The following is a 20,879-nucleotide window of genomic DNA, read 5'->3' as shown; positions in this document are numbered from 1 at the left end:
GAGCAGTGGAGCCCGTGACCATGGCCTCATCCCACTATCCCCATGGCCTAGCTGGTTCCAGGCTCCTGCCTTATGACATCTTGGGGTCTGTGCCAGGGCATAATCCTCACCCCCAGAAAGACTCAGTTCTTCTCTGCATTTCCCACGTGGGAGGTGAAAGCTGGTTTTAAGATTGGAAAAACCTATAAGGCAAGGGGTGGGGTGACCTACCCCTCAATAGCAGGAAAGTAAGTACTGAGCTAGGAGCTAAGGCCAAGGTCACTCCAACCCGTTTCTCAGTAACCTGCATTGGTGCTTTGCTGAGTTTATGAACAGGGCAGAAGGACTCGAATGGCAAGGGCTGGCATATAACAGGTCACTGCAGTACAACAGGGAGGTGAAGAAAGGTGTGCAAGGGCTAGCATATAACAGGTCACTGCAGTACAACAGGGAGGTGAAGAAAGGTTCGGAACACAGGAGAGCAGAAAGGACAGAAATTCTCCCCCTTAGCACAGAGGGAAGCCATGGGGGATGTTTGAGCTGAACGTTGTTGAAGGCTGGATAGTTTTTTCAGAAAGAAAAGCCAGAGCAGGTAGTCTGGGTAGAGTAAATGAGGTGTGAGGGGGACCAAGATGCGAATAGCAGGAAAATGGGACTCATCTACAGCAGGAGAAGTCACAATGTATCTCTAGGGCAGGATGAGCTCTGGAGGGGTGTTCATGTGAGAAGGGCAATGCTTAACTTTTGCTTTTATAAGGCTGGGAAGTAGGAAACGAGGACTCTGGGACACTGGTAGTGGCTCCATAATGACTGAGGCTTCTTTTGTGCATGGGGCAAGGTCTTTGAGATCCTAATTCTTTCATAGGGCACTCAAGACTCCTCTCCTCTGACCATCTGCTGGCCCAGCTAGACACACTAATTAGCCAGGATGGCACCAAGAGGGCCTTCATTAGCAGGAGGAAAATGGTCTGGCTGCTCACCTCAGATGCAGTCTGCTGACCTCCCACTTGGTCAGCCCTGGGTTTGCTCCACCCCAGGCTGCCAACTAGATTCCCACTGGGCTTCTGTGTTCCTTTCTCTTTTCTATAGACTGCTGCAAGGGAATCTGGGATGTCCCACCCTAAGACTCTGCAGCCACACTACTAGCTCAAGTCTCCACCTGCTCCCCAACCTTGACCATCACTTAAGGCACTGGACTTGCACAGCTTTCCCCTACTGTAGGCAAGGTGAGTGAGCATGACAGGCTAAGGCAGCCAGAGTCCCCATTTCCTCCAGGAGGAATTCCTAGGCCTGGGCTGCCTGGGCTGCTGAGGTCCCTGCCAAGGCTTAGAAGTCACCATTCTCTTAATACTGAAGCTGCTGGCTGTTACTCCCTACCTGTCACTTCTGCTGAGCTGGACCTCCCCTGACTTAGCCAGAGTGGCCCAGGTTGAGCCCAGAATAGGTAATGTAGGCATGCCATGTGGCTTGAGTACCAGCTGGTGGCATGTGACATCAACTGTGATATAGAGAACACTGAAAAAAAGTTTCTGGAAAAGAGCTGTGCTTACAAAGCTGATTGATTTGAATGTTAATGATTTTGAAAAGGTTGGAATGTTTCAGGTCCAGAGTCTCATTACAAATTATCTTGGATTATCTTTAGTCCCATTAAATGGTCATTTATATTTTCCACCTCTATATGTGACCTAATATTCTGTGACCTTATGTAAATCCTTTGGAATAGATGAAGAGACCCCTAGGTTTCACCAATCCACAAGTTAAGAATGTCATCAGATAGCTTCTGAGGCCTATAACAGAAGTTTCCCCTCTCTGTGTGTCCTGCCTACCTGATATACCAAAGCATATTTGATAAAGTATGTTGATTTATGACTTTCTTTGTTTTGTTAGTATAAAAAATTCCTGAAATGGCTGCTATACTGTAACAAAGTATTTGTGGTAACTTAAGTAGATGTTACCAGGCCGTGGTCACTCATGTTTGGCTCCAGAATGAAGCATCCCTTATCCCCTTTAGGGTGAGAACTCTGTTTTTGCATTGACAACACACAAGGTAGGGGTAGCATAGGGGAGGTCAAGCTTTAAATACTGTAGATCAATACAGGACTCAGAGCTCACAGAGGCCACGTGCCCCTTCCAAGCTTCTAGGATGTGGGTAGATATCCAAGGGGGTCACTGGAAAGGATACAGTAGGTTACTAGAAGAGGTAAGAGCCCTGACCTCCAAGGGCCTGCAGGCCAAAGGAGAAACCAGCCATTCCACTGGGCAGGATAACTCCAGAGGAAAGTTAACAAACTGCAAACTGCTGGGAGTGGAAGGGCCCCCAGGCTGTGCTAGCATTTGCAGACACAGTGCAAAAAGGAGCTCAAAGTCCATAGGGAAGGTGACCAAGCAAACAAACAGCATGATATGGTCTCTGGCGGAAATGTGAAGTGGGGGCTTTCCCAGTCACAAGCTAGGAAGGCTTCACACAGACAGCACATCCCGAGTTGCCTTTAAAAAAAAGTGAGTTCAAGGCCAGCCTGGTCTACATGGTGAGTTTCAGGCCAGCTGGGACTATAGGGAGACCCTGACTCAAAAAGATGAAAGTAAAAAAGAGCCTCTGTCCTTGAACATTCCAGGTTGTGGATCTCAACCCTTAACTTTCTGGAAGAGAGGGATTCTTGGTATCCAGACCTTTAGGTCTACATGGCTTCATGGGTTTTCAAGCAACAGTTTAAGGATAAGCTCTCTGAATCACAGTTGCTTCATCTAGAAATGCAGCTGTATCTGGTTGAGTGGCGCTTTTTCCAATTGCAGAATTTCCACACTCTAATTTCCCGCACACTTCACTTGAGGGGAATCCCATACTTTTGCAACATTCGCTCTTTAGACTACTTCAACCTACTTTTCCCCAAACCTCATCTAGGCTCCCTGCCCTGTGGTTGCTCCCCCCCCACCTTGTTAAGGTTCAGATAGCCCCACCCCCTCACCAACAGGGTCAAACAGGGTTTCAAGGACATCTCAAGCTCCTGAGAAAAGGGGCCTGAAGCAGACTTTTCTCCACTGTTTGGCCAACACAGCAGGCTTCCCCTTTGATCTCTAACACTGGTCATCAGCTTGCAAGCACTGCTCTAGACTCTGCTTTCTCACTTAACATTATTCCACAAGCACATTCCAGGTGCGCACTTATCCTGTTTAAGGATCACATGATGTTTAATGATCACTCTGTGTTCCACTTTGTGACCTGTTCTACTGCAGTCCCTTCTGAAGCTTAATATTTCAGATGTCTAAGACTTCTTTGCTGTGGAATCTTCAGTTATAACTGCAGGGTGACAATCCCTAGTAAGAAAAAGAGTCCTAGCATCTGCTAAGAAGTCACCACAAGGGACAAAAAAGGCATTGAGGTAGAAGTAACACTCCCTTTCTGACAAAAACACCATGTGAGGCCTGGCACCGTGATCAAGACCCCTTTATTCCAGGTCCAGCCTCTCCTGGTCTCTGTCCAGAAATAGGAAAATGAGCTCTCCCTCCCTCTCCAGTACTGAAACCACAGCCTTCCAGGCCTTCTGACTACCCTGCCCCTCCATGACAAAGCACTTTTGGAGTCCAAGCCCAACCCCTCCACAGAGTGCTGAGTCACGGTGGAGCAGCAGCCCTCCATCCATCACAAGGTCCCCCTCCCCTCCTCCCCCCTGCTCTGGAATGAGCTGGTATCCTACAGAAACAAGGGCCTAGCTCTCCTCTGGCTCTGTGGCTCCTGGCCCTGGAGGCGGCTGCTCAGTTTGTCCTGGGAGGCCTGCCAAGCTCCTGCCTCCTCAAAGTCACGAGGAGTTAGGGCAACAGGGGGGGTTGGGGAGGCAGAAGCCTGGTCAACAAAGGTCCAAAGGCTAGGCCATATCTTCAGAAGAATCTGGGGGCTTGAAGATGGCAGTTCTGACACCCAGTGCTCCCAAAAGGTGGGGAACAGGACCCAAGCAAGCACACACACACACACACACACACACACACACACACACACGCACACACACACGCACGCACATACACGCGCACGCACACATGCACACACACATGCACACACACACACACCCCTTCCATTTCTCTTCTAGCCCTCCTCCCTCAGTGACCTTCCATATCACAAGCTGTCCCTGGTTTTCTGTGCTGTTAATGACGGCTGGGAATGAGTTTAGCAAGCATGGAGCCAACTGATTCATAAAACCTACTTAATGTGGTGAACCAACTTCCTTCCAGTGGGTCCAGCTTGTGCTAGCTCCGGAACAAACACAGAAGCAAACCCTTCCTGCCTGGAGCTTACAATCTACAGTTCTAGGAGCTCAACCAAATACCCCGTATAAAAAGAAGTGATTAGGGGCTGGAGAGATGGCTCGGTGGTTAAGATCACTAGCTGCTCTTGTCGAGGACTGGGTTCAATTCCCAGCACCCACACGGCAGCTAACAATGGTTTTTGTTTTTAATTCCAGTTCCAGGGGAATCCGACACCCTCTTGTGACCTCCACGGGCATGGCATGGGATGGGTGCTCTTACATACATGCAGACAATACGCTCATACGCATTAAAAAAGTGATTAATGTGTATATAAAGCATGCTGATGCAGTGATAGACCCAGCGCTACAGAAGCTGAGGCAGGAGGAGTCTAGGCTTTCAAGATCAGCTTAGACAATATAATGAGATTCCATCTCAAAAAGAAAAAAGTACTAGACTGCAGGTATACTTCAGATATACCTCAGTGGTAGAGTGCCTGCTTGGTACGCCTCAGGCCTTGGGCTCCATCCCCAGCACTGAAAAGATAAAAAGCACATAATATACAATTGTACATGTAAACACATGTGTATGTTATGACGCTTGATCTTCTCCTTTATATGGGCTACACACATCAGCAGTCCAATGCATCATTTCTATTTTAGCCTTGTTGAAAATATCTTTCATCTTAAAACTTTTCATTTTCAAGCAGTCAAATCTGCCAACTTCCTACCCCAAATTTGAATAATTTTCTCTACAATCATCTTAAAACTTTATAGGTTTCAATTTTAAGGGTTATATTTTTAATTCATCTGGGAGGTATTTTTAGATACAGAATGATTCATTTTGTTTTTCACATGACAATCGTTTTGACATCATTTCTTGAACCCATTTTTTTCTTCCCTAATTTGAAACATACGGTTTTAGCTTATATCAAGTTCCTGTATGTATGTGGGTGGGGATATTTTGATGTTGCTCTACTCTTCCTGAGCTAGGGCTATATTGTAATATATGCATGTATCAACGGTGCAAAGCCTGCCTCCGTTATGGCCTTTGTTTTCCTGAAATGCTTAGCAGTTAGTCCACTGACTCCAAATAACTTCAGAATCTTTTGGTCCAGTTCCCTACTAAGGAAACGCTCCATTTTCAAGCATCATGCTGTGTGAATGTATAGGTTCAGCGCTAACATCATAAAATGGATGCGTACCATTTAGGAAGACGGCATCTCCTTATTAGACTAGCTGTTCTGTTTTGTTTTCAGTCCAGCTTGTTTGTTTGTTTGTTTGTTATTGAGACAGGATCTCCCCATAGCCCCAGCTGGCCTGGAACCCTCTATGTAGATCAGGCTGGCCTTGATCTCACAGATATGTACCTGCCTCTGCCTCCTGAGAGCTTGTTTTCTGCACACATTTCTTGTTAATTTTATTACTTGGTACTCGGAATACATGTTGCCAATGTAAGTGAAAACATTTCTTCTTTCTCCCTTCTTTTTCATCCTATTTCCTGACCAGTGACTTCTCTTATACAGAAAAGCTTTGCATCCACATGTGATAACTTGGCTGAACTCCTCATAGTTTTTCTGCTAATTCAAGGTAAAGTTCCTAGAAACAAATGAGTGCGGTATCGCCATATTTACCACAGGATAAAGTTTAACCACTTTTTATGGCACACCAATCTGACTTTGCCCCTATATTCTGCCCTTTCCAGAACTCCCCAACATGCACTTTATTTTCCAGGCCAACATAATTCCTTTAAGCTTCCCTAAACAGGTCAAACACATCCACACCTCTGCATATGCTGTCCCCTCTGCTCAGAATTCCCTTCCCCACCTCCTTCCTCTACCTTCCAACAGAAGCTTTTCATCAAATTCAGCTCAATGCCACTCTCTTAGGTAAGGCTCTCCTGAACTTCTAATCCTAGCATAGGCAAAACACAATTCAGCAGTATATTTCAGTCACAGCACCACTGAATCTTTTTCCTGAAAGCAACATACATGTTTGTTTTTAAAAGAAAAAAGATCTGAGAAAGAGAATCACCATAATCCCACCAGTCAATATTTCAGTAGAGTTGCTTTTTAAAAGAAAATGTGGCCTGTAATTGCAGGACTCAGTAAATTGATGCAAGAGAATCAAGAGAGCCAGCCAGGGCTACATAGTGAGTTCCAGGCTAGTCTGGGTATAAGGCCACCCTGTCTTTAAAAAAAGGAAGTCCAGCTTCAAGTTATGAATATCAGGAAAGGGCTCTCGATGGGTCTCCACCTATACCAAGGACTAGACTGAGGACTGACCTGACAGCGGCCTCGCTAGAAGCAGTGGCTTCCCTCCACCCTGCCACCTGTGACTTCACACCCATTTTGAGGCTGGGGCACAAGCCACATACAGTTAGTTGCCCCTCCAAGTTTTCTGCACTTGTCACCTGCCATTCAGTCCCAGCAGCTTTTCCCCAAGGACAAGCCCGAGGTTACTAAGAAAGGCGAAGCCATTTTGAAACCGTCTCTGCATCTGCATCGAGCTCTAAGTCGCTTCTCCTTTCTAACTCAGAGATCTATCTCAGTTTCAAGGACCACCAGGGACTTTCTCAGGAACCCAGGTGGCCCAGCCCCAGGATTCCCCACGGAAGGCAGTCCCGCTATCTGAAGCACGCCCTGGGCCTTTGTTTTATCACTGCGCGGGCAGAGCCGCGTTTGCTTTCTGCAAAACGCCGCGACTGCTAGTCCGAAGGACAGTGCAGACCCGGAGCTGGCCTTAGGTCCTTCTCTACGCTCTTTCCACAGACTTTGGGGAAGAGAAAGTGGCCCTTTCCGAGCCTGACTTCCAACTCACTCTCCACCCCCAGCGCCACTGTTTCCACTTTCCAATTTGCATGGCGACGCATTTTCTTGTCATGATTCTTAACAAAACACCCTCCATCGAGGGCTCAGGGGTGTCAGGTTTCGGGCTTGAAACTCACCCCCTTACTCCACCCTCCGTCCCCACGGGTTGCAAGGACCAGAGAGCACCGGAGGGAGAGGGGCTGGGGTGGAACCAGGGGTGTCTTTTCCCCCTGACCCCACTACAAAGTCCTGGAGGCTCTGGGACACCCCGGTGGCCAGCAGAGGATCAGCAGGCCTCCGTGTCGCACCCCCCAACACAGCCCCGCGCGCACGCCCCCGCCCGCCCCAGCCCACAGGAAGGGGCGGGGCCCAGTGGCTTGCGCTGCTGATTGGCCCGGGCGCGCCTGACAGACTCCCGCTATAAGAGCCGCGCACTGGCCACCTGCGCCAGACGTTCTCCGCCGAGAGTCGCCGTGGTTTCCTGCTTCAACAGTGCTTGAACGGAACCCGGCGCTCGCCCCCAGCCGCCCCCAGCCGCCGCTCCGAGCACAACCCTCCGCCAGCTCGTCACACCTCAGCCGCCGCCATGACCACCGCCGCGTCCCCGTCTCAAGTGCGCCAGAACTACCACCAGGACTAGGAGGCAGCCATCAACCGCCAGATCAACCTGGAGCTCTATGCCTCCTACGTCTACCTGTCCATGGTGAGCGCCCCGGGCCTGGGGCTGGAGCGGGGCGCGGTCTCCCCGGGAGCCTCTCTGGGGAACCGGGCGGGGCGGGGCGGGGCGGGGCGGGGCTTCCCCGCTTGGGCTTCCTCAGGGAAAATGGAGTCGGCTTCCTAGGCAACCTTGGCGCAGGAAGTGTGAGCAGTTGGCGCTTTGTGATTGTGTCCCTTGGAGGGGCAAGCATAGACGGGGCGCGCCATTGCACACCCCCAAGTTTATTGAAGGGTCAGGGTTGCACAACTGAACTGTCCAAACAACCGTGCAGTTAGGAAGGTGCTATTTTGCTCTCGTCCCCTCCATCTCCGATCACGTGGTCCGTAGGCGGCTCAGTACCATCCAGCCCCCATTCCTCTCGGTTTGGCGGGTCCTGCTGCAGAGTGGCTTATCTCTTGTGAACTTATTCGAGACCCCTTGAGCCGCCTTCTACACTTTTCCATTCTGCTTATCGCAGAGCCCCACTGGTATGGAAACATTACCTCTAGCAATCTCCCCGTCTGCAGTCCTCTGCATCACCTGACCTTGTGCCTCCAAGGCCTCCGGGGTACTGTTTTTTTGCTCCGTGACTTGTGGCTCACTAACTGAAATGTAGTTACTGGGAGAGCCCACCACCGGTTTACTGGTCAAGGAAAGGTTCCGTGCAGTAATCCCTGGAATCGGGAGGCATCCTTCGAATTGCCTTGTGAATGTGCAAAGTATTCAAAAATAAATATATTCCAAATGAATCTGAAACAGGCCTGGGTGTCTGTGTCACTCTGGAGATGATGCCTCTGGCCTCTGGACCTCCTGTACCATGTACTCACCTATACACATAATAATTTTTTTGCTTTTTTAGTCAGTGGTCTGCTGCCTGGCTGCCAAGATTGTGGGCTATTTTAGAAGTTTTAACATGATCAGGAAAGAAGAAAAACTGAGGACCAGTGCAGGGTCTCCAGCCAGGGCCCTTCCCCTCAGACAAGCAGATTTGGGCCCTAGCTTAAGAAATTTTTGTGCATTAGTACTGAACCATAGAATGTTTGCTAGAGGCAATTCCCATTATAAGGTAAAGGCTCTTTAAAGAATCAGGTTCAGTTTTCTCCTTCAAAATGAAATAAATTTCTGTTGGAACACAGCCCACCTGTGCCTTGAGAAAGGCAAATTAGAGTAGCAAACAGCCTTTAACTGCAGTCTGTCGAGCTGCCTTCCTGTGGGAATCCATGACGTGTACCCATTCCGCTTCAGTCTTGCTACTTCGACCGCGATGATGTGGCTTTGAAGAACTTTGCCAAATACTTCCTCCACCAATCTCATGAGGAGCGGGAACATGCTGAGAAACTGATGAAGCTGCAGAACCAGCGTGGTGGCCGCATCTACCTGCAGGATATCAAGGTGAGCAAAGGGTCCACGTGCTGCACAGAGGAGCAGTCACTTGGCACACTAGACTTTGGCCCTTGTACTTTCTTGGGCCCATACCCATAAGCAAACAGCAGTGGGAAAGCATGTTCCATGGAAAGCTGTTCTCAGAGGAAGCTTAAGACACCCCTTTTGTCCCAGAGCATGGTGTTAGTGTCAGCATGCTAGACCTTCAGGTGTATTGACCAAACCTTTCATGCAGAAACCAGACCGGGATGACTGGGAGAGCGGGCTGAACGCAATGGAGTGTGCATTGCACTTGGAAAAGAGTGTGAATCAGTCACTACTGGAACTACATAAACTGGCCACTGACAAAAATGACCCCCATGTGAGTATTAGGAACCCTTGTGTGACTTCATTGAGACTCATTACCTGAATGAGCAGGTGAAATCCATCAAAGAACTGGGTGACCATGTAACCAACTTGCGCAAGATGGGAGCCCCTGAATCTGGCATGGCAGAATATCTCTTTGACAAGCACACCCTGGGACATGATAATGAGAGCTAAGCTGACTTCCCCAAAGCCACGGAGTGACTTCACAAGTCACTGAGGCAGTGCATGCATGTGGGGGCTACCTTTCCCTTTTCTATAAGTTGTACCAAAACATCAGCTTAAGTTCTTTAATTTGTACCATTCCTTCAAATAAAGAAATTTGGTACCCAGCTGTTGGCTTTGAGATTGAGACAAACCACACTGTGGGGGCAAGTATGCCATTTTCCATTGTCTTCAATATCAGATACATTGACCCCACTGAAACCTAGAAGAGTATTTATATTTACTAAACTTAGTTGAGGAGAGGTACAGGTGTCTTGAATTCAGACAGAAGTTAGCACATGCCAGACTGTCCAGGAACATACTCTTGGGTGTAGACAGTTGTGTGGCTGAGTCAGTATCCTGCTGGCATCCATGGAAGTGAGGACCCAGCTGTGAAGCATCACACTTAGGAAACAGATGATGATGGGCCAGCATCATCCCTGTGAAGGTCTGAGAAAGTTCATAGCACGTGACTGAAGGTACACCTGTGTAAGGCTCAGTTTTGTAGTAGGGCAAAAGTCAATTTGGGCCTACACATGCCTTCCTTCAGAGACTGGGGTAGTTTGTAAAAATGTCTAGCCCTAGAAGTGAGTCTGAAATGGTTGCCCTTTTTGGTTTCTATAAACAAAAGTGGTTGTTGACCTCAGAGAGTGGAAATGGGAAGTTATATTACTAACCCACGTGATTGAATTGCTAACTGCAAAAGTGTTAAAGAGATCTATAATAAAGGGAAATAGTTTAGGCTTAAGGAAGCATGAAATTGAAAGTATTAGGGGTAGTCACCAAAGCACAGAGAAGGTATCCCAGGAAGCCATACTGCCACAGGGTAAGGCAGCACCCACCACCTGTTCTGGAGAGCTGGCTACCACCGTGCTGAGCTTTGGGCAAGTGTTGGATGTGCCATCTAGCTAACCGGGTAGTTGAATTCAGTTCTTGGGCTATAGCCTGGTTAGAGTCTCGAGTTCTACCTCATGGCTGTCAGCCATCCCTACACAAAGTGAACTGATCCCAGTGATAAGACTGGCCCATCTAAGCCTGAGGAAGCCCTTTAGCATGTCAGGGGAATCTTCATTTCCTCTCAGGACGGGCTGATGTCAAACTCTTAGGTGAAGTAAATAAAAGCCCTCCACCACCTCTCAGGTTCTTGCCAAGGTGGCTGGCCCCTGTGAGGCCATTGATTTCCCCCATACACTGACTAATGAAATCCTGGGAAACTGGAGGGAAGGCTCAGAGAAATGGAATCATGCTCCAGGGAATGCAGGCCCTGGTTTGGGTGGACAGACCTGTAGTGTGTATGTTGCTTGGCACTTGGTCCAAATGCACTTCTTTGGGATGGTCTCTGGGGCTGTCTGGAATAACCAGCTTAAACTCCATGGTTTTCCTCTTCCTGGGACTTACTTCTGGGTGCCCCCTGGAAGCCCCATCACCTTAGAGCAATTCAAAAGCGTCCCTGGCTCCAGAAGGCGTAGGCCAATTTGGGCTGTTGGCTTTAGGGACTAAGTAAGGTTTGGAGAGTGCTACCTGCTGAGGAGGGAAGACCATGGGAGTACCACTGAGGGGTGTCTGGGGTGCACTGTGGAAGCCTGGCCTCTCCAACATTGAAGTAGACCTAAAGGCATCCAGCCCCTAAGTTTATGGGCACCATTGTCTTCCTGGTCCATAGGTTTCTGCTTGGCATTCTTAGGCTGGCTGTTGGATTCCTTCCTGGACCATAGTAGTTTGGTTTTTGAGTCTGTTTTGGGAGGATGGTGGCCATTGGACTGCAGTCCTTGGAAGTGGCCAATAATGCCACTGTAAGGGTTCTCTGCCGCTGCCTCCTCCCCCCCCCCCCCCTCCTCCTCCTCCTCCTCATTTGGCTGAAACACCATGTCTTCTTTTCGCAGGCTAGAAGGAAAAGTAGTGCACATGACTGAGCTAGCAGGCAGAAGGATGGGAGCGTGCCTGCCCCTGCCCAGGCTGCACAGCCTTCCCAGTGCCCCAGTCTCACCTCTCCTGACATAACCCGTGCTTCCCAGTGAGTCCCTCAAGGCCCAGCTCACCTCACTATCCTTAGGCCCCATCTTGCCCACTGGTAACATCGAACTCCTCAGCCAGTCATGCCAGACTTGTGTGTCTGGGTACTTGCGTATGCATATGTGGAAGCCAGAGGACAATCTCGGGTGTCATCCCACCTTCCTTGAGACAGGGTCTCTCTCATTGGCCTGAAGCTTACCAGTTAGGCTAGACTGGCTGGCCGTCAATCCCAGGGATCCCCTGTCTCTTTCTCAGCTGTGAGATTACAATGCACGCCACCATGCCTGTCATGTTTACATGGGTTCCTTGCTTTTAGCAACTGAGCCATACCCCTGTCCCACAGCCTTCCTCTTCATCCTGTTAAAACCTATCTTTACAGCCAATGGGAACTTCTGCTCCCAGTGTAGGTGGATTAGAGAAGGCCCAACAATGTCTAGGTGGGTCTAGGAATTTATGGTTCCTACTGGGGAGCAACATCTACCAAGAGGCATTTGGCTTTCTGGTATCAGACATCTAGGGGCCCCAAGACCTTTAGTCTGAAAGAGAAAGCTTACCTATCCCAGGGTGAAGCCTGCCCTTACCCATATCCATAGTCTTCCTGGCTCTAAGACCTACCTAGTTCCTCAGGGCTGGAGAGATGCCTCAGCAGTTAAGAGCGCTGGCTGCTTTTGCAGAGGACCCAGGTTCAATTCCCAGCACCCACATGGTGTCTAATAACTGTCCATAACTCCAGTTCCAGGGGATCTGACACCATCTTCTGACCTCCATGGGTATTGCACAACACAGGTGCACTTACATACATGCAGGCAATGGGCTATACACATAAAATAATATTTTTTAAAGACCTATTTCCTGGCTCAGAAAGAGGCTACCTCTTAGCCAAAGGCAACCTGTGTTCTATGTCCTGCCTAGGTCTTTGGGCCTTGGGCTGGAACTTGCTCACTAAGGTACATGTTCCTTGGAGGCAGGGCTTATGCATTCATGACTACTCTGTTATTCACCCTCCTGCAGTCCGACTTTCAAATACTGGGATTCAGGCTATATAGGGTTCAAAGGCATCCTCCAAAAATGTTCCTAGTTAATTATAATTTCAGCTTAATAGGCTCTTTGGGGGTTGTAAAAAGAGCAAAGAGAACAGGATGGAACACACACACAGTGCAAGCACATGCCAGCACTCTCTAGAGCCTTCTCCACTTTGTTATCCTGGAGACAGAGGACTGTATGGGATGGTTCGTTCAGCCCACTGCAGCTAGGAAGAATTCAGATGGAATGAGGGGAAAATGGGACTGTGCAGAGGAAAGCTTGGCAGCTGTGGGTGAACTGAGGCCTTGGCTCTGTAGGACAGTCTATTTAGGAAGGACTATGATGACCGAGACTCTTCACTGACTCTCCCCTACCTCCAGGGAATCCTTCCACTCCTACCCAAACATCCTAGTTTGTCTGGTCAAAGCTTAGGAAGCAAGTCCCACTGTGTCATTGATCACTGGCTGCCCTTAAGTCCCTTTTCTCTTAGGGCCTAATTTTCCATCTCTGGACAAGGAAGGAGAGCTTGAACTGGAGGGGCCTAACACAGCACAGTTGAGGGTTAAGAGTGTGGAGATGGAGCCTAGTATGGTGGTTCACACCTATAATCCCAGCACTGGAGAGGCTAAGGGGGGAGAACAGTGAATTCAAGGCCAGCCTGGGCTGTTAGGGAATTCCAAGCCAGGCTGGACTCCATAGCCAGACACTGCCTAAAACAAAACACCAACAGCCAGGCAATAGTGGTGCCTGCCTGTAATCCCAGCACCTAGGAGGCAGAGACAGGAGGATCAGGAGTTCAAGGTCATCCTAAGCAATACAGTGAGTTTGAAGGCACCCTGGGCTACATGAGGTCCTTTTTCAAAAATGGTGTGGGGTTAGAGCCAGATAGCTGACTCAAGTATGTCTGTTGCTACTTATGTGACTTTGGGTTGGGCAACTTGGTTATCCTCTCTGAACCTGTACTTAATTGTCTGGAAACTGGAGATAACAAAAAGGTTATTGGGAGGAGAAAGTAGTTAACGTCTGTAAACAGCACAAGTCCACTGCCCAGCCCTTACTGGGAACCCAGTGTATATTAACAAGAGCTGTTCCAAGATTATTAGGCAAGCCTTGCACTGAAGGGGTTCCTTCCCAGTTCCTTTGCACTGCCCACCTGATAAAGGTGGAACCCAAGAAAGAAGGTCTCCAGTGCTGGACGGAAGCAGCTGTGTAGGAGGGGTTGAGGCTCCACCTCATTCCAGTACATGTCTCCCACCAATGGAGGTAGGTCTTGATGCATATCATCCACACACAACAGGCACACCTGGTCACCAAAGACAGAGAGGGATAGCCAGTGGAAAGGGCAGCCCAGGCAGGACTATGAACTTGCCTAATAACTAAGTAAAGTGACTTTGCTCTCTCTGGTCCTCAGTTTCTGATATCAGAAAGACTGATGCTTACAGCTTCAAAAGTTGAGACTCCAGTGAGTGAATTGTTGGCTGAGAAAAGGAGTGGGGTCAGAGGAGGAGAAGACAATTCACTGTGAGGTAGATCTCCCTGAAACTGCCGAGTCCCCCTCTTTGGATCCAGTTTGAGAGGGGTCCATGATACAGCCTCCCTCCCTCCACCCATACCTGCAGGTTCCTGTCAATGATAAAGTTGGTTTCATAATCATCATCATCCTCTCCAAAGGGGTTGATGAGCTGCCCTGCCACCTTGGGGACAGGAGACAGATGAGGTTCTGAGAACCTTGGTAGTCTGCTTCAAACCCTCCAACCTTGGATCCTGCTGTTTCCACCTCCGTGATGGGCTTCCTGCCTGACAACTGTCTTCAAAGCCACAATATAGGGCTCCCACACATGGGGCATCCACCCATATATGCATAGGAGAATAGTTCTGTATATGATATGCATAGAATAATTCTGTGCATGTATATATACTATATATGGAAGAAAATTCTGTGTGTATGATGAAGAGAATAGCTCTTTGTGTGTGATGTGATTGTAGAATAGTTCATGTGTGTAGATCATATACATACATACATAAAGATAGATTAGCTCTGTGTGATGTGATTGCAGAATAGTTCTATGTGTGTATATGATAGATAAATAAATAGGTAAATAGATAATGGATGGATGGAGGGATGGATGGACAGATAGATTAGCTCTGTGTGTATGCTATGCATAGAATAGCTCTGTGTGTGTGCTCATGTATGCACTATATACATGACTCTCCATTCCTTCTACCTGTCCTCTTGGGTTGTAGGTGCTGGCCATGACCCCTCTGGCTGTGCCTATGGCAGAGGGGAGGGTGGTGTCCAGAGAGACTTACCTTCAGCCAGCCCATGCAGAAAAAGAACTGCCGGATTGTAAAGACAGGCACTACAAGGTCCATCTCGTGGCCTGCGTAGTTCTTGGCTGGGTTTAGAAACTGCAGCCCAACCAGGCATGCAAGGAAGAAGCTGTACACTGCCACTGTCAGCACCTGCAAGGAGAAAAGGCAGCGGTGGCAGGGACCCTGGACATGGAAGCTCTCGGGCTGGATGTCTGAAGCCTTGCTTTGACCTTCATTCACACTCATGTGAGTGGGTCTCTGCTCCTCTTTCTTTTCTGTTTATTTTGGAGACAGGTCTTGAGACTGTGGCCAAGGATGATCGTGAATGTCTCATCTTCCTGCCACCAGATCCGCAGTGCTGGGAATACGGGCATGTGCCACCACACCCAGTTTTACCTAGTGCTGAGTGGAATTGTGCAGGCACTCTACAGACTAAGCTACATCCCCAGCTGTTTGCTCCTCTTTAAGATAAGGGTGATCTCACTCCCTCTACTGGGCTGGACCAGGCAGGAACCGAGATGCTTTGAATTTAATGCTAAAAAAACCCTTCCAAGTCCAGACCTGACTCCCAAGGTGAGCTTTGTACTTAGTCTCTAGGTGAGTGCGTTTTCTGGGTCTTTGTAGCCTCAGTTTTCCCCCAGGAACAGCCCCACCAGTCTCTTCCTCACCTGTGTGTACACCGGTGGGATACTGATCCAGTTGTAGGCGTACAGCTGTCCACACTGACTACGCAGGACGCCCATGTCCTGGCGGGCAGGAGAGAAGGATTGGGAGTCTGCTCCCCCAGACTCACCCACTGCTCTTGCCCAGGTGTAAAGCAATGAGATTCATGGCACAGCCTGGGCTATGTGGTCATAGACAGTTCACTGAGGACAGCCTCAGCCTCGCCTAGCAAAAAAGAGCCAAGACTTCACAGGCGCACTCAGCAAGGGATAGGAAGGACGTTTGGAGAGTGGCCGTGTCAGGGTGTGAAATCCTGTTAGAAAGTACCCTATGCCACCACTACAGGCTCTGGGAAGGCAGGCAAGGTCTCCGGCCTTCTCTTTAGAGGAAGTCTTGTTCTATGGGGGCCACAACCCTTCCCACCGCACCCCATTTGTGGGTTCATCATGCTCTGGAGCAGGATAGGGTCCCGGATTCGACCTCCAATCCAGGCCTTCATTAACAGGTTGGAAAACCACACCAGGGCGCCCAGAATGGGTTGTGTGGTAGGCCCAAGTTCTGCAACTGCTTATGTTCACCGGGCGTCATAAAAGCTGCAGGGTAGGGTGAAGAAGGCAGCCAGTAACAGAACCTGCAGAGAGGTGGCCTGCAGCCTGTGACCCTGCCAGCCGATGCTGGGCCTCTAGGACCTCCGCGCAGCCAGTAACAAAACCTGCAGAGAGGTGGCCTGCAGCCGGTGACCCTGCCAGCCGATGCTGGGCCTCTAGGACCTCCGCGCACTTTTATCAGTCTCCTTGTTTCAACACACAAAAAAATGACTGCGCACCTGACTCTGCCCCGCCCAAGTCTGCTCCCACCCCACGTCTTGGTCCCACCCGACCGGTACCCCCACTGTGTCCCCACGTCCGTGAGGCTCTGGCTCCACCCATCTTCAGCTCCCGCCCCTCCCCTCTGACTCCGCCTCCGTTCAAACCCGCCACCGCGCCCCGCCCACTCCAGATCCCCGCCCACCTGCCGCATCGGGTGTTGGAGGCTGGGAAACCGCTTGTAGACCGAGGTGCTGAAGATGCGCAGGATGAGCACTTGGCCCAGGATGACGTAGTGGGCGAGCCTGCGCGCAGTAGCCGGCCTTGCTCGTCCTTGCCCTCCACGAAGCCCGACACCAGGGTCAGGAGACTGTCCGGCCACGGCAAGCTCTCGAACTGGTTCCATCAGCGGGTCACGACCAGAGTCACGTAGAAACCTGGTAAGGAGGGACGAGGGACGACGAGGGACCGGGCTGTGGCCAGAGACCAGCGCCGGGGGAAGCCTCAGTTTCTCCATCTTTCTGATGCAAGCCGCCCAGACTCAACGTTTCTAGAAGGCCTGCCTCCTCCCACTCGCCAGCCTCTGGGATCCGTCCGGGAGCCGTATGGAGCCTGGAGGTGGCCTCGGGACCCCGGGCAGCCGCAAGGGGGGCGCTCACCCAGCACAAAGGTTTTAGGGATGAGTTGAATGTAGTCACAGTGTAGAGCCAGCTTCTCAAACATCACCTGCTGATCCTCCAAGAGGGCCATCCTGGGAGGGGTGGGTCAGACATGGAGGAGGCTGAGATTGCTCCCTGGCCAGGCCCATGGAGGACTGGGGCTGCCTGGGTGCTGTCCCTTCCACCGGCCTGTCCCAGAGCCCTGTTCTGTCTGAGTTCTGGCTGAGGGAACAGGAAAGGTCTGCTGAAGGGAGTGGGGTCACTTTGGGCCACTGTTGATCCTTTTAGTATGTCTGTATGTATGTAAGCTTGTATGTAAGTGTGTATATGTTTATTTTGCCACGCTGGGGATTGAATCCAGGCCTTGCTCATGTTAGGCAAACACTTCACCACTGAGCCATATACCCAGCCCTCCACTGACCCTTTTAAAGGAGTCAAGGGACAGCAGGTTAAAACAAGGTGGGTGTGGTGGCACATGCCTTTAATCCTAGCACTCGGGAGGCAGTGGCAGGCAGATCTCTGTGAGTTCAAGGCCAGCCTGGTCTACATAGTGAGTTCCAGGACAGCTGGGACTACAGAGAGACCCTGTTTCAAAAAGACCAAAAAAAAAAAAAAAAAAAAAAGGCAGGTTAAAACAAAGAGTGCTTGGTGTTTTTAAAATATAAGATGGGGGCTGGAGAGATGGCTCAGCGGTTAAGAGCACTGGCTGCTCTTACAGAGAACTCAGGTTCGAGTCCCAGCACTCACATGGTGGCTAACAACCATCCGTAAATCCAGTTCCAGGAGATCTGATGCTGTCTTGTGACCTCTGTGGGCATACAACACAGGTGTACTTACATGTAGGCAATATACTCATATATAAAAATAAAATAATAAATAAAATATTAAAAAATATAAAGTGGAGGATTTGGGAGCTCAGTAGGTACAGTGCTTGTTTAATACACATAGGGCTGTAGGTTCAATCCCTACACCACATGTGGATTAAACCCAGGCATGGTGTTGTGGTGTTGTATGCTATAATTCCAGCACTCATGAGGTGTTGGCAGGAGATTCAGAAATTCAAGGTGATCCTTGGCTACAAAGTGAGTTCAGGGCCGGCCTGGAATTCATTAGACGTCGTCTCAGAAACAACAAAACGAAGTAAGGTGGAGAGGGATGGCTGGGTGGAGCACAGAGTTTGGGGGCAGTGAAGTGACTCTGCATGGGACTCGACATCTCACTGCAGATCTGTTCAAACCCATATGGTCTCAGGTGACAATGACGTGCAAGGTGGATTCACTGACTGCAGCAGTACCGTGTGGAGCCGTGCTTTGCCTGATGCAGAGGTTAGCAGGGGCACAAGTAAACCTCTGCATCACCTGCTTAATTTTCCTGCAAACATGAAACTGCATTAAAAAACAAATTCTAACTGAGAATCGTGGCTCATGTCTGTAATCCCAGCACTTGGCAGAGGGCAGGAGGGAAGACAAAAGTTTGAGGCTAGCCTGGTCTATACAGGAGTTGTAGGACAGCCAGGGCTACATAGCAACACCTTTAATTAATTAGACTCTAATTTTTTGGGGGGGTCTTTTTGAGACAGGGTCTTCTTGTAGCCCCAGCTGTCCTGGAACTCACTATGTAGACCAGGCTGGCCTTGAACTCACAGAGATCCACTTGCCTCTGCCTCCTGAGTGCTGGGATTAAAGGCGTGCACTACCACACCTGGCCCTAGACTCTAATTTTTATTTTTATTTTATGTGTATGAGTGTATTGCCTGCATGTATGTGAGTGCACCTGTGTCGTGCAATGCTGCGGAGGTCAGAAGAGGGCTTCAGATTCCCCTGGAACTGGAGTTAAGGATGGTTCGTAGCCGCCATGTGGGTGCTGGGAATCGAATCCGGGTCCTCTGCAAGAGCAGTCAGTGCTCTTAACTGCTGAGCCATCTCTCCAGCCCCTAGACTCTAATTTTTGAGTAACAAATACCAATGTGTTGTTATTAAAATAAACTCAAGAATTTCAGGTGTTTGATATTTTTTTCAATCCATTGTAGTCATTAGTGCTTTTTAAAGATTACATTTATTTAGTGTGCATGTATGTGTATGTGTGCGTGTGCCCCAAAGAACAATTTGCAGGTGCCTGTTCTCTCCTTCCACTGTATGTAGGTCCTGGAGATTAACCTTAGGTCTTCAGACTTAGTTTCAGGTAGCTCTACCCACTGAGCCACTGGCCTGTGCGCCTTCACTTAAAATGCTATCAGATATTCTGTGAATATACCTATCCTACATTTTATTATTTATAAGCACACTTTATTTATATAAATATAACATGTATCGTGTGAGACAGAGTGCTTAGGTAAAACAAGGTCAGCTCAGTAGGACCAGTTCGGGCCTGGCTACCAAGTCCCCTCCTGGGTGAAATGGAGAGAGAGTACCTGACTCACCTTTGGCCTGAATTAAACTGTCTTCCAGTCTGGCTTTTTGTTTGTTTGTTTGTTTGTTTGTTTGTTTGTTTTTGAGACAGGGCCTCCCTGTAGCATCAGCCATCCTGGAACTCGTTATGTAGTCCAGGCTGGCCTCAATCTCATAGTGATCCACCTGCCTCTGTCTCCCAAGTGCTGGCATTTAAGGCATGTGCCACTATGCCCTACTTGTTTTACGTTTTGTTTGGTTTTGTGTTGTTGGAGATCGTACCCAAGGTGACTCACATACCAGGCAAAGACTTTCACTGAGCTGCATACCCATCCCTGGGTCTTGTTTTTTTCTCCCAGCCTCAACCCCAGCCTCCAGGGCTTCTCCAGTTCAGCTCAGTCTTATAGCTAACTGGAACACTGGACCCCACCCCACCCAACTCTGCCCGCTGGCTGGGAGGCCCCACCCCAGGAATTCTAGGCCCCGCCCCCTCAGATGGTCCACCCCTTCCCCTGGTCCCCTACTGGCTCTGTACCTATAGACAAAGTGAATGCCACAGTAGAGGAACATGAAGATGAAGAATTCTTTGTAGTTTGTAGATGCTGCTGCACCAGCACAGGAGCAGTCTTAAGGAGCCCAGGTGGGCATTGGCCACGCAGTTTGTGTAGGTGATGGTCATGGCTCAGTCACTGGGCAGCAGTAAGCGAGCTTGGGTCCTGGTGGGAGGCAGACAGTGGAATGGGGGTGGGTAGGAATCCAAGGCTAAGTTCTGGGACTCATGTGAATTTGGTCCTTCCCTGCCCTGGACCTCAGTTTTCTTTCCTGGGACTCAGAGAGGGATAAGGTAAGAACACTGGAAAGCGAGCATAGAGGCTGCCCCTCAGCCTTACAGGGAACACATGGGAGAGTCTGTGAATCGCCATGTGCTCTTGATTTCGTATGAGAAGGCAGATGGCGGCAGCGTCCACACGGCTCAGGGCTTCAGAGCCAGGCAGCTAGCATTCTCAGCCGTGTTCCTCAGCCCCTCAACCTCACTGGAGTGACAAGTAGCTAAGGGAATGGGCCAGCCCTGTTCACTATCATGCCCCATCCCCAGCACATAACCTGATGGGAGGGGATGTTTACTGAATGGTGATCCTGGGGCCTTTCCACCTGCTGATGCAACTGCCTGGGAGATGGATGCTCTTCCTAATGTAACCCCATGGCTCACTTTCACTTCAGGTCACCTCCTAGGAAAGATGTCCCCAACCCTTCTACTGGAAATAGTGCCTTGCTGTCACCAGCAGTGTCTTCCCAGCTTGTTGGATCTTTCCACACGGCACATATCCCTACTTGAACTCAGAC

At 49.6% G+C, this 20,879-nt stretch overlaps 1 protein-coding gene and 1 pseudogene across 1 annotated transcript; one reads left to right on the top strand and one right to left on the bottom strand.

Annotated features, from left to right (window-relative positions):
* The first annotated feature begins 7,454 nt into the window (after nucleotides 1-7,454).
* On the top strand, nucleotides 7,455-9,729 carry LOC103740332 (ferritin heavy chain-like). The gene is given in 4 exon segments (XM_029567287.1): nucleotides 7,455-7,727; nucleotides 8,967-9,113; nucleotides 9,340-9,480; nucleotides 9,483-9,729. Coding segments are annotated over 4 exon segments (567 nt in total). The 5' UTR covers nucleotides 7,455-7,610; the 3' UTR covers nucleotides 9,645-9,729.
* Nucleotides 9,730-10,898: 1,169 nt separating this feature from the next.
* LOC103740331 lies at nucleotides 10,899-20,507 on the bottom strand (annotated as a pseudogene).
* Nucleotides 20,508-20,879: the final 372 nt, after the last annotated feature.

The sequence above is a fragment of the Nannospalax galili genome, unplaced genomic scaffold (assembly GCF_000622305.1).
Source record: "Nannospalax galili isolate Female #2095 unplaced genomic scaffold, S.galili_v1.0 scaffold1261, whole genome shotgun sequence".
NCBI classification, from domain to species: domain Eukaryota; kingdom Metazoa; phylum Chordata; class Mammalia; order Rodentia; family Spalacidae; genus Nannospalax; species Nannospalax galili.
This window is presented reverse-complemented; position numbering and strand designations above follow the sequence as displayed.